Source organism: Onychomys torridus, unplaced genomic scaffold, assembly GCF_903995425.1.
Source record: "Onychomys torridus unplaced genomic scaffold, mOncTor1.1, whole genome shotgun sequence".
NCBI classification, from domain to species: Eukaryota; Metazoa; Chordata; class Mammalia; order Rodentia; family Cricetidae; genus Onychomys; species Onychomys torridus.
This window is the reverse complement of record NW_023414046.1, coordinates 3,855,126-3,869,706: the sequence shown is the minus strand read 5'-3', so window position 1 is coordinate 3,869,706 and position 14,581 is coordinate 3,855,126. Positions and strand designations below refer to the sequence as shown.

General features: G+C 37.6%; 1 protein-coding gene across 1 annotated transcript; it reads right to left on the bottom strand.

Annotated features, from left to right (window-relative positions):
- Window positions 1–661: 661 nt before the first annotated feature.
- LOC118576624 (vomeronasal type-2 receptor 116-like) lies at window positions 662–5,138 on the bottom strand. Its single transcript, XM_036176817.1, has 2 exons — window positions 4,997–5,138; window positions 662–1,563 (listed from the first exon to the last, which is right to left on the bottom strand). The coding sequence occupies exons 1-2, from the start codon at window positions 5,136–5,138 to the stop codon at window positions 662–664; spliced, it is 1,044 nt and encodes a 347-aa protein (XP_036032710.1).
- Window positions 5,139–14,581: the final 9,443 nt, after the last annotated feature.

Here is a 14,581-nt window from a genome sequence, read left to right as displayed (position 1 = left end):
GAGTGTGCTCTTATGTGCATATCTGTGTTTAGGTATTCTTGGAAGACAGAAAAGACATCCATTGGCACTATTGATACAGATGGCTATGAATTGTAAGATGAGTGGATTTGATAGTGAACTCATCCTCTCTGAAAAAGCTATATATGATTTTATATGCTGAGACATCTTACCATATTTCAGAATATTCTTTCTATCTATTTAAGAAAACATTTTCTTTCTGCTAAGTTTTACTCCTCATACTCCCAGGTGCAACAGGATTCACTTTCTACATCCACAAGGATTAAATTACATTCGTCATCTGAAAACATTCATTCCCTCTATTACAAACTTTCTCTGTTTTCTCTTACATTAAAAGGCACACAGTAATTCAGTGATTAAAAGAAATACATGGAGTTTATTTCAAATATTACTTTAAATTGGAGAAATATAAAACACATCCCGTATGCACTAATATCCAAGAGCCAGGTTTTATACAACAGGTGTCTGAGTGGAAGATTATAGACCAAAATGTACAATAAAGTACTATACATGATTTTGCTGAGCATTATCATTAGAAGAAACAAAGAGGGTCACTAGCTGACGCATACATCTTGGGATGTATCATAACAGGTGTCTCTGTACAATCATTACAGTTGTCAGTAACAATTTATGAAATAAGTGTTCAGTAAGATGTTTTCTCCCTTAACTTTGGAAGAGAATTTCTCTCTGGTCGGAACAAAATTATATAGCACTTGGGAATAAAGATGCATCCCAGCAGACCTGCACTTGAGGACAAAATGGAGAAGACCTCCACTACCACCATGACCTTGCCCTTGGTGCCATGGTAGACGGGGAGAAAAGTGACCCAGACACTGCAGAACAATAACATGCTGAAGGTCAGAAATTTGGCTTCATTGAATTTGTCAGGGAGATTCCTGGCCAAGAAAGCCACAGTGAAGCTCCCTAAGGCAAGGAAGCCATGGTATACCAAGACACAGTAGAATGCAGTAACTGAGCCCTTGTTGCACACAATGATGATTTGGCCATGCTCAGAGTGTGCATCAGTGTCAATAAAGGGGGGAGAAACTAGCAGCCAGATTGCACAGAGAATGACTTGGATGAGGGTACATATGACAATGATGTAGTTGGGTGTCCTTGAAACAATGAAGAACCTCATCCTTCCAGGGGCTGTGACTATGAAAGCCAAAAGCACAGTCACTGTTTTGGCCAACACAGTGGAAACTGCCACAGTGAATGCAACCCCAAATGTGATTTGTTGCAAGATGCAGGTAGCTGAGTTGGGCTGGCCAATGAAGAGCAAGGAGCACAAGAAACAAAACATGAGTGAGATGAGCAATATGTAACTAAGATTCCGGTTATTGGCCTTCACAATGGGAGTGTCATGGTGCTTGACAAAGACCCCAAGAACAAGAACTGTGAATGCAGAGAAGCACAGTGCCAAAGAGGCAAGAGACATCCCCAAGGGATCTTTGTAGTTCAAAAAGATCACAGCTTTGTGAATGCACTGGTTGTGCTCTCTATTGGCATACTGCTCCTCTGGACACCTCACACACTTTTCCACATCTGGTGTAGAAAAAAAAAAGTATATTTATTGCAGCTTTAGCCATTTATTCACTGGATATTTCACCTTAGTGTGTGGAGGAAGCATTGAACTATCTGCATTTGTTTCTGAGGATAGAGTTGAAGGACATTACAGGATAACAATGCTTCCATTTCATAATATTCATTATCTTTATGGGCAAAGAAACTAAACAATCAGTATGTTATCGAATTTACTGTATGTTGATGATGCCATTTGTTTTGTTATCAGAAAGCAAAGATATTTTCAGTACATGACTTAAACTGGTGAATCGACAAACTATAAACTCAATAACCATTATTTTGTACAGAGGTAACTTTAGAGTCTCTAATCCCATGGTTGTAGTACCTCCTGGTGTTTCTGTCTGTTTTATGAATGCTGTCCTTGTAATAGTTGGGAACTCTTTCTTCTATTGGGACACTTTCTGTGATATGTTTTCTAGTTTGAATTTACTACCCCAAAATCAATCACATAGAAAAAATACCAAACTTACTATGTAGGGGCACTTAGAATTCACAAATGATATGCCAAGACCAAGTTCTCAATACAAAGTAGATTAATTTGACCTAGAGAACAACAGGCAGGTTATAGGAGACAAAAACAGGAGATAGAGAATGAAGAAGAAGATGAAAGCAACAAGAGAGAGGGGAAGAGGTTTTTGGCCATGAAGACAAAGAACTGCTGTGGATAGAGAGGATACAGATGTGGCCTCTTAGAAGATGGCAGCTTATAAAATGAAAGGGAAAACCCAGGTTAGGACAAATTGTTTAACTTTTATGGAACAGTTTAATTAAGACAGGTACAACCAATAGAGTTTTTGGAAGCTGGACTTCAATACCTTGATAGCATTCCCATGATAGTCAGCCTCAGAAGGAGGAAGTGACAAAATAAGGGAATAGACATGGGTGACTAGATTTAGGAATGTAATAGCTTTAGTTATAATTCTTATTGCTGTGAAGAGAACCATGACCACAGTAGGTTTTATAAAGGAAATCATTTGATAGAGTGGCTAATAGTTCAAAGGCTCAGTCCATTATCATCATGGTGGTACATGATGCAATGCATGCAGACATAGTGCTGGAAAAGCAGCTCAATATTTTAATTCTTTCATCCACAGGCAACAGGAAGAAAACCATCTCACTTGGTATGTCTTAAGTATATAAGAGGCCTAAAAGTCTGCATCCACAGTGCCACAAATCCTCCAATAAGACCACACCTTCTCCAACTATACTACAACCTCTAATAGGGCCAGTTTTGTTCAAACTGTCACTGCAATGTCATGGATTTTAACAAGGCAACGGGAATGGGGAAGAAGGGCAGGACTTGCTAGAGCCATATTTCCATGCTCATTCTGGCTAGAGTTCCTTCATAATGAGTAAGCTGTATGTGTGAGTGTGTATATATGTGTATGTATGTACATGTAAAAGTAACAACAGAGCTCTAATATGAGAGTGATTGGGTTTATAGGAGGGAAGTAGGAGGATGAGAATGAAAGAAGACAGTTACATAAATATAACTTTATGTTTGTAAATGCAAAAAATCAATTAATTAACAAATATACACAGTTGTGTCTTTATATTGCAGTATGGATGGTTTTTCCATGAGTCTTGTTCATAAGACACAGTAACCCCCTCCTTAAGGCAGAAAGCTCTGAACATACTTACTATCAAAATGCCCTTCTTCTTGATTCTATCACCTTTGGGAACAGTCAGATACCTTTCTTCCTCTTTTACTTATTTGCATTTCCCCCTCTTTTACTAATTTCCATCTATGTGAGTCTCAGAATATGTTTGTGCACTCAAGTGTGAAGTAGATACTGATATAACACCATGATCACAATAAAAGAAGAACACTCAAACAAGAGTGATAGCTCAGAATTTTTGTTTGGAGGAATATTATCCCATCCATAAGTTGCAGACTCTACCATGGGAAGTTTAAGAAACTTGAGTACAATTGCTCTGAATCATTGGATAGTAGCAGAGAGACATCATGTGCTTTTGGGTCAAGTTTTTTTTAATATGAAACAGTGCATTTATGGTCACATGTAACTCATTACTTTGTTTAGGGGAATGAAAAGTTGTCTCACTTGTGAAGAGAATCTACTGCACTTGCAGAAGACCTAAGTGGAGTTTCAGGACCCATTCCGGGTTTCTCACAACTTTCTGTAACTCTAACTACAGAGCCCTGGATGCCTCTCTCATGCATATGCAATTATGTACACATAACCACCCATTTCACATATATGCAAATAATTAAAGAAATAATAAAAAATATTTTATTTAACTTTTGTTGTATTTATTGCTGTAAATACATTTATTCTTATGTTTCATATTTAAAACAATTTCATTACAGTTTGTTTAAGCAAATTGCAGTAAGCTGTATGTGCAAGTGCATAGAGATCAGAACACAATCTCTAAGAGTTGGCAATGCCTTTCTATTACATGGGTCCTAGGGATGAATTCATCATCAGGGTTAGTAGAAAGGGATTTAACTTCTGAACTGTATTACTGGTATAAATGTCCTTTAAGGACATTCATTATGTAGGATGACAGGCATCATGAGAGAAAAATCTATGTATATGCCATTTTTATGTAACCAACCCCAAATAAATAATCATTTGACTAACAACGACTGAGGATGGCAACACCATTGGGATAACTGTAGCTAGTTGTAATCACATAAAACCTTTGTATCTTCTACTTTTTGATGTTATTAACTGTACTGTAAATAAAGATATTGATTATAGTACTCCATATTTTCTACCTTATTTGGAAACACTTCTCCACATTTCTCTAGATTTCAAATCATAATGTTACTTTGAAAGGGGGTCTCTGGATATGGGTTGAACTTGTTTGTATCATGCTGAACAGTTTCTTATAGTTTCCTAAGGATTTATTTCCACTCTTCATTAATCTTACAGAGACAGAGGACTTATATTTGATTTCTAGAACCCACTTAGCAGAGTTCAATGGATCAGTAGCTATATTCTATATTTCATTGATTCCCTGCATATACACGGTGCTTATAAACTTATGTAGTGACACATACAGATATGTAAATATAAAAATAAATATGATTAAAGATTCATGATTGAACTCTAAACTACATGTAGTTTCACAGGAAATTAATCACTAGCAAAGACCTTTTATGGGATTCCCCCACTTTGTAGTTTCATTATGAAAACATTCTTTGATAAAAAGCCACCTACCATGGATTTTTCAATGAGTCAAAGATGTATGTCATGGCATAACATGTTACTTAAAATGACATTGATAATGATCATAGTCCTACAAAAACCTAACTTGAGAAAGTGCTATGGTTTATTTGTACAGTGACCTTTTAGAACCTTTGATCCTCCCAGTGTGTTTGGGAGAAGATATTCTGTATGAAGGATTTATCTCAGCAACAAATACTCACTTGTCTCATTAGAAACTTCATTTTCTGGGCACAGGATGCAATCAAAACAGCAGGCTGCACTTCCCTCCCGCAAGAATTTCTTCATTCCAGGACCACAATCAGCACTGCACACAGAGGGTGGCATCTGAGGAAAATTAGACATGTGCTGATATCAGGAGTGTTATCTACTTCTTCCATAACAAAATTATATTAGCATGTGACCAGGTGATGGTTTTAGTTTCTAGTTAACTTTTGTTAGTAAGTGTTGTGTTTTCTTCCCGGTCTTGAAGTTTTACTGTTTGGTTGGAGTATCCTATTACCTGTCTTTTTTGTATGTTTATTCACCTTCCTTAGGGGTATAATGTACTTCTTAGTGCTTTTCTGTAGTCCTGGTTTGTGCATAAGTTAACACAATACCTATCCACAAATCCAAACACATGTACACACAAAACTTCCAAATCACAAATTACACTCAAACACACAGATTGCCATATAAAATTACATTAGAGACTGTTGAAAAGACTGTAATTTCTAGAGGCTTTTTTTCGGTAAAACCTGATGACCTCCCAATTCTGCCCCATTTCTTGCAATGACACAACATTAATGTTTCCAGGCTGAGGACCAGTCCAGTGTGTATAATAAATACTCTGAGATTTTCCTTTTGAATGCCAATATGTCTAAAAGAAGGCTGGGATAGTAGTAATCTTACTTTTTAATTTTATTCTTAGTCCCAAGCATTTATGAATTACATAGAACCATTATATTTCCCTGATGACTAAGATGTTGATGCTAGAGGCTAGCTAAACAGGAAAAGACCCTAGGAAACCATGATAGATGAGGCACATAGGGCAAGAGAAGAGGGGATAGGGGTCTTGGGGGCGGCTCGGTCAGGATTCCACAAGTTTGACTCCTTCCTTGGGTGGTTCTGGAATTGGTCCCAAGGGGCCTGACTGGTCTACCTGGTGACAAGCCTAGCAAATAACATAGCTGTCATCATAGAGCTTTTGTTTCCAGTGACAGAGGACAGATACAAGAGATCCACAGCCAGGCATCAGGCCTGAGCTCAGGGAAATCCAATTGATGGAAAGAGAAGAACAGATATTGCAGACAAGAACGTTGGAGATCATAATGGGAGGGATATGAAAGATGGACTTGGCCAACAAAAGATGGAGGCCATGAACTGATGGACTGGTGGGCTTGTGGAGCCCACATGGGAACTGACTAGGCCTTCTGATATGAAGACAGTTCTTTGGGCTCAAAAGCATTTGGGGGACACCCAGGGGAGGGGAATTTGGAATCTGTCCCTGGTCTGTAGGCGGGCTGTTTGCGAATGTGGTGCTTTGTTGTGTCACCTTTGCACAGCCTTTGGTGCAATGGGAAGGGGACTTGACCTGCCGAGATTTCAGTGTGCTGGGGTCTGCTTGACTCCTTGCATGGAGACCTCAATTTTGGGGGATGTTGGAATGGTGGAAGGCTGGGAAAGGAGTTGCTGGGCATGGGAGGAGGGAGGAAAAGGGGTGTTGTGATAGCATTGGACTGAGTTTGCAAATAATAAAGAAAAATTGAAAAAATAAGAAATGTATTTACCTAAAAACTTTTCTAAAATCTGTGTATTAGGGCTAAATTAAAAATCACGGTTTTATATATTTAAGTATTGTAAACTAATAGAATAAAAACTATCAAAAAATCTAAGAAATCATTGCAAATTAAAAATAATCATTTCTGTAACAGATAAAAAAAAATAACAAAATTTGAGCTGAAATCTTGGGTTATTCCTTCATCTTTTGGACGTGGCATGAGGATTGACTCCATATCGAGTATATTCTGAATGTAAATGAAAAATACATTGATTGAGACCAAGTATTTATTTGCTTCCTAAACTAATATACTCAGAAGGTTCCTTGAGGGGCATGAATGGACCCATGAAATATCTGGATATTTACTGCTGAAGTAGCTGTACGTCTGCTTCCCACAATGGAGCACTTCAGCATCTGATTCACCCTAGGAATAATTTCACAATTTTTACCCACCAACTCCCTACTTGTTCATTAATTTATTTGTTTCTATTTTAACCTATCCAATGTCACCATTATTTGGGGCGAATTCTAATCATTAACTAGACTGAGGGAGAACTATGAAGGGGAGGACTAGAAGAGAAAAGATTAGAAGGATGAGGACAGAAGTTGAGAAAGAGCCAGTGGGGAATAAGTAAATGGATAAGAATGAGATGAGGAAAGGACAAGATGGGGCAGAACTAAAATGAAGGGAAATTAAAGATTGTTTTGAAGGAAATGCAGAAAGAGGTCGAGAGTTTAGGCAAGAAAAGGCAGTAAGGAAGAGGAGCAAATAGAAGCATGTAGATGGAAAAACTAGACTCAGAAGGAATAAAGTGTATTAACTAAAGAAGTTTGTGTAACATAGATTTATTACAGAATCCCTAACAGATTATTCCACCAACCCAGTATATCTCTTTTTGGAACTCTGGGGGAAGGCTCTTGGTGGGGGGCTGCGACCCCAATAGCTTTCATTACAGACTCAGAAAATATCAGTAAAGAACTCCATTACACTAACCCTAAAACATTTGAAAACTTAGAATAAATGGACACCAAGGAAGTGACATCTTCATGGTGGACATTTATGAACACTGAGGAAAGAAAAACTGGACCAACCATTGAGATGAAACTATCCTGCATGTTTCTGGATGGATTATAAGTTAATAATGTGTTAAAATACATGCTTATACTATGAACAGTGCCTCTAATATTCTGCAAAATATCCATGCAAAATTCCATCTCATAAAGAAAAAATTAAAAGAAACATGAAAAAAAACTTTAGAAATTCAAATAGAAATACAGGACTCTGGGAAAGGATCAAAGAAATGGAGAAAAAAATAACAAAAGCTAAAATATCATAATAATATGTTCCACTAATACATAGTACTATTACTTACAGAAGACCATAATATACTGATACTATGATATACAAAATTTCAATTGGAAAAAAGAATGTAATTTAGAGTGCACAGGCTATTCAAAACTAAATCTTTGACATGAAGGTGTAAAACACACCCATGGAAAGATGCAACACTACAAAGTAACATTTTTGGAACCTGGGGATAAAGGTATTAGTATATCTGTTATAGTAAAGGAATGGAAGAACTGAACAAGAAAAAAGATAGCCAATTTTGAAAAGTGCAAACTAAAGAGTTCTAAGAGATGAAACACACATGGCAGAGCAATACTTGAGAATGTTCAACATCACATTAGCCACCCATGGAAGTGCATTCTTAAAACTAACTTTGAACAACAGGTAAGAAGGGGGGGACTGGGAGGAAAGAGGAGTGATTAAAATGTTTGGCGGGGGATGGCTAAAATTAAAGGACACTTGATGAGACTAATGTCAACAAATACACTGGAAGATTCATAAATAACATACATGTCTGAAGCTTAATCTAAATGAATTCACTTAATAATATTGGGAGATGGAACCCCAACTGGCATTTCATCACAAAATGAAATTGGATCACATCTAATTAAGTTGTTGCCTAAAGAGATCCCATGGAGTCATAAGACAAACCACAGGCTGTGGCCCAGGATTATAGGGATGTTCTCCAACACAGACTGAAAATGACAAGGACCCATGGTAATAAGACCTTCACAACTTCACCTTACAATGGATTGACATATGCAGAAGTTGAAAATGGTGCTTTAATTGAGATTTCACTTAGTATTTCTAGGTCCTTGGGTACTGAAATGTACTGTTGGCAATTGCAACATTTGAAATTGAAAATGTGAACACATCCCAAAAACCCTTTTGATCTTATAATAATATCCTGCCTTGCAAAATAACTAGGAAAAATGTTTGCACAAAATCTTGGAGAAGGTCAGCAACAAACATCTGGGTTTGACATTAATAGACACCCCACACAATTTGATCCAACCAGACCACTGCTTGAGTTAAACAAATAGAGACTAGTTATCCAGCTTCCTACAGTATAATTTCAAATACTGTATTAGTTTTAAAGAACAAACAAAATGTCTTGTAGTTGCATTGTGTTTTAATTCAAGATCAAATTGCCTTGCTCAGGCATTTTCAGAGAATGCACATTTCTGCAGCAGACAGGAAGTAAATAGGAACAGACAATAAACAGCCAGACCATAATGGTGAGAGGAAGAAACCAAGTTTAAAAGGGTGCCTCCTTCACATATCTCCCTACAAGACACAGAAAAATAGCATGGAAGCATAAGTAGAAAATAGTGTAAGAGGCCAAGATAATGGAGGGAACTGTTAAGGTCAATACATATGAGTCTATTTTAGGGTGTAATATGGGATTTATTAAAATTAAATTTAAAAAAATACATTCACCAAATTCCAGACACGGAAGTAAACAGCTTGAAGTCATCTTCTGTTTCTGAAGGAGAGCAAAAGCCACCTGGCCAAAGGATCAAGCCAGTCAAGGAGAAGAAGAATGTGAACCCTCTCCCTTCCTTTTAAGAGGTTACATATTTAAGAAGCACAGCCTCCTTGAGATGATAGCCCCAAGTTTCATGGGGGGATGGAGCAAATACATAACCAGAGGACACCCAAAAAAAATGCCCCTTAAATAAACAAGGGATTGATAAATTAAAATAAATCATAGAATCTGAGGAAACAGGAACAGTGCTTATATTGAGTTTTCCCAGTGGTGTCCCCACTTGGAAAGTAGAAGTGATCACAAGACCAATCTCTAAACCAGAAGCAATCTCCAATTGACAAACCATCAGCTAATTAAATTTATTTTCCTTCAAAGGCTGTTCAATAAGGAATTCAAACTTACACAATTTTATTCTAAGGGTGGACAGCATGTCCAAATGGTAGCACAAAAACTCATCCAACCTAATTTGTGGGGGTCATGTCTTCATAGTATTGTGTCAGAGTTTCCCTTTTCCTCACTTTTTGGTTTATGATGATGTATATTTCTTACTCCACTTTTTTAACGTTACACATGGCTTGCATGTATATTAATGGGTTCAAGGTAAGAATTTTTTTTTTTTTGTGGATTTTCCTGAATGTGGGAAACACATGTGTTTAATTCTAAATGACTTCTCTATGGCTCTTTTCCTATTTTTTTGCCAATTTTGACCAATTAACAGCGTGTTAGATTTTCTTTACATAGTTTATTTTTTTATTATATCCCATAGAAACCTGAATGTTTTGCAGTGAGAGATAGAAATGGGGGCAGTATTCAGATAGAAAGGTGATGTGGGGCAGGATCTTGAGGAAACTTGAAGAGGCATGAGGGAGAAAACCGATAATCAGGGGATGTTATGAGAAGAAAATCTATTTCAATGAATGAGAAAAAAACAGTGTTCCAGTTGTAGTACTATATAAACTTAAACTTTAAAAATTTCTTTTATTTTGTGGAGCAGTGCGGCACACAACCGTTAAGTACCCAGCACTCCAGGAGGCAGAGGCAGGTGGATCTTTGTGAGTTGAGGCCAGCCTGGTCTTACCAAGTGAGTTTCCAGGAAAGGTGCAAATGATACACAGAGAAAAAACCCTGTCTCAAAAAAAAAAATCATTTAATTTCAATAAGTGGTATTTGTGCTTTTTTGAGTTGTGCTCTTAGTGCATAATCTGTGTTTAGGTAATTCTTGGAAGACAGAAAAGAACATCCCATTTGGCCACTAATTGATACAGAGGCTATGAATTGTAAGATGAGTGATTTGATAGCTGAACTCATCCTCTCTTGGAAAAAGCTATATATGATTTTAGATCTGAGGACATGCTTACCATATTTCAGAAGATTGCTTTCTAACTATTTAAGAAAAACATTTTTCTTTTCTGCTAAGTTTTACGTCCTCATACTCCCCAGGTGCAAACAGGATTCACTTTCTACATCCACAAGGATTAAAATTACATTCATCATGCTGAAAAACATTCCAATTCCCTCTATTACAAAACTTCTCTGTTTTTCTCTTACATAAAGGCACCACAGATAATTCAGTAGGATGAAAAGAAATAACATGGGAGAATATTATATTCAAATATTACCTTTAAATTGGAGAAACGATAAAACAATTCCCGTATGCACTAATATCCAAGAGGCCAGGTTTTATACAAACAGGTGTCTGAGTGGAAAGATTATAGACCAAAATGGTACAATTATAAGTACTATACATGATTTTGCTGAGCATTATCATGTAGAAGAAACAAAGAGGGTTCACTAGCTGACGCATTACATCTTGGGATGTATCATAACAGGGTGTCTCTGTTACAATCATACCAGTTGTCAGTTAACAATTCATGAAATAAGTGTTCAGTAAAGATGTTTTCGTCCCCTTAACTTCTGGAAGAGAATTGCTCTCTGGGTGTTCGGGGGAACAAAAAAAAAAAAAAATATATAGCACTTAGGGAATAAAGATGCATACCCAGCAAGACCTGCCACTTGGAGGACAAATGGAGAAGACCCCACTACCACCATTGACCTTGCCCTTGGTGCCATGGTAGACGGGGAGAAAAGTGACCCAGACACGTGGCAGAACAATAACATGCCTGAAAGTCAGAAATTTTGGCTTCATTGAATTTGTTCAGGGAGATTCCTGGCCAAGAAAAGCCACAGAAGCTCACCTAGGCAAGGAAGCCATGGTATACCAAGACACAGGGAGAATGCAGTAACTGAAGCACCTTGTTGGCACACAATGTATGATTTGCGCCATGCTCAGAGTGTGCATCAGTGTCAATAAAGGGGGGGAGAAACTATAGCCAGCCAGATTGCACAGAGAATGACTTCGGATGGAGGGTACATATTCGGACAATGATGTAGTTGGGTGTCCTTGAAACAACTGAAGAACACTCAATCCTTCCAGGGGCTGTGGACTATGAAAGCCAAAAAGCCACAGTCACTGTTTTGGCCAACACAGGTCGGAAAACTGCCACAGGGAAGGCAACCCCAAATGTGATTTGTTGCAAGCATGGCAGGTAGCTGAGTTGGGCTGGGCCCAATGAAGAGCAAGGAGCACAAGAAAAACAAAACATGAGTGAGAATGACGCAATATGTAACTAAGAGTACGGTTTATTGCCTTTCACAATGGGAGTGTCATGGTGCTTGACAAAGACCCCCAAGAACAAGAACTGTGAATGGCAGAGAGAGCACAGTGCCCAAAGAGGCAAGAGACAATCCCCAAGGATCTTTGCTAGTCAAAAAATCCACAGCCTTTGTTGAACTGCACTGGTTGTTTGCTCTCTATGCGCATTACTGCTCCTCTGGACACCTCACACACTTTCCAACATCTTGGTGTAGAAAAAAAAAAGTATAATTTATTGCACTTTAGCCATTTATTCACTGGATATTTTCACCTTAGGTGTGGAGGAAGGCATTGAACTTGATCTGCAGTTGTTTCTGAGGATAGAGTTGAAGACATTACAGATACAATGCTTCCATTTTCCATAATATTCATTACTTTATTGGGCAAAGAAACTAAACCAATCAGATATGTTATTGAATTTACTAGTATGTTGATGATCGCCATTTGTTTTTATCAGAAGCAAAGATATTTTCAGTACATGAACTTTAAACTGGTGAAGTTCGACAAAAAACTAAAACTCAATAAACCATTATTTTTGTACAGATGGTAACTTTTAGAGTCTCAAATCCCATGGTTGTAGTACCTGCCTGGTGTTTCTGGTCTGTTTATGAATGCCTGTCCTTGTAATTAAGTTTGGGAACTCTTCTTCTTATTGGGACACTTTCTGCTGATATGTTTTCTAGTTTGAATTTACTACCCAAAATCAAATCACATAGAAGAAATACCAAACTTACTATGTTAGGCGGCACTATAGAATTCACAAATGATATGCCCAAGGACCAAGTTCTCAATACAAAGTAAGATTAATTTGACCTAGAGAACAACAGGCAGGTAGTATAGGAGACAAAAACAGGGAGATAGAAGAATGAAGAAGAAGATGAAAGCAACAAGAGAGAGGCGGGGACGGTTCTTGGCATGGAAGACACAGAACTGCTGTGGATGGAGAGGATACAAGATGTGGGCGTCTTAGAAGATGGCAGTTATAAAATGAAAGGAAAAACCCAGAGTAGGACAAATTGGTATATAACTTATGGAACACAGGTTAATTGAAGACAGTACAACCAAAGAAGTTTCTTGGAAGCGTGGACTGTTCATACTTTGATAAACATTTCCCATTAATAGGTCAGCCTCAGGGGAGGAGAAAGTGGCAAAAATAACGAAATAGGACATGGGTGAAAATAGAGTTTAGGGAAATGTAATAAGCTTTAGTTTATTAATATTTTCCTTATTGCTGTGAAAGAACCCATGCACCACAGTAAGGTTTTTATAAAAAAAGGAAAATCATTTTGATAGAGTGGCTAATAGGTTCAAAGGCTCAGTCCATTCATTCATCTGGTGCGTACATGAACACTTGCAATCGCATGACAGAACATACGTGCAGACATAACCTGGGTAACAAAACAGCTCAATATTCTTAATTCTTTCATGCCAATGAGGTCCAAGAGGAAAACAAACCAAAGTAAGTTTGTAACTTATGAATCTCAAACACTAACTCCTACACACTAAACAAGAAGAAACATCAATTAATGGAACTGTTAGTGTAAACTAATGGACTAAAGTGCTATGTTTGAAAAAGTTATCTGCAATACACAAAATCAAAATGTGTATATTGCCCAAATTGGTAAAATATGCAGCCAGCTATAACTAGTAAAATTACAGAAAGAAGAAACATATGAGTTAAATGTGATATGAGTGTCAGAGAACGAACAGCTTAGATATAAAGAGAAGAGACACGTGCTACTTTAAAAAATGGCAAAGGTGGGCTACTAGGAACACCTATGAAGTTCAGAGAGGGCAGGTATCCTACTTTTTTTGTGATGAAGCTGAAGAAGGCACAATGTGACCACATGCAGAGCATCTGAGAGAGTAACTGAGTAGCTATGGAAAAATTCTCTGGAGCTAGGGGTACTAGAAATATGAGTTGCCCTAGCACATGCATTAGGAGTGACATAATGATCAAAGGGTCATCACAGACTCTACTTGACAGTCTTTTACTTACACTCATTTAGAATGATAGTCATTGAACAGATTGGGCTTTTGTTCAGTAAGACACCACCAGCTACTGTGCTGTGGAAAATGTCAAGAGGAGGACTATATGGGATGGAACAAATTAGAAAGCCCTTTCTTCACTCAACTTTCAGCCTGTTAAGTAGGAGAATATCAACACACTCTGGACAAATTAAAAGTAGAAAAAGAGCATTGAGTCTCTCAAAAAATCTGGGGTTGTTTCTTGGTTTACAGAGTGGGTAACAGAATGAAGACTCACAGCATTCTCTGATTCCCATCTTCCTCCCACCATGAAATATTCATGAAGACATTTACATAGAATATAGAAAGAAACTTATTGTCTATTCAGAATGTGGTTGAAATAATCCTTCTCCACAAGCGACTGCACGCTGAAAAGGAAGAAGATAGAACCTGTCAACAAATCTCCTTCCTTGTCATTATTCTGCTTCATTCTCCAAAATCATGTGGGATGAATGATACTGGAAACAAGAAGTGGACTGTTCAGGAGCAAGAAGAGAAAAATCAAAGTGCA

Bases quoted from the DNA above. Each gene is read 5' to 3' on its own strand.
- LOC118576624 (XM_036176817.1), bottom strand. From the start codon at position 5,138: ATGTCTAATTTTCCTCAGATGCCACCCTCTGTGTGCAGTGCTGATTGT. The intron at 1,564-4,996 runs GTGAGTATTTGT...TTTCTACACCAG, and splicing joins TGAAGTTTCTAATGAGACAA to ATGTGGAAAAGTGTGTGAGG.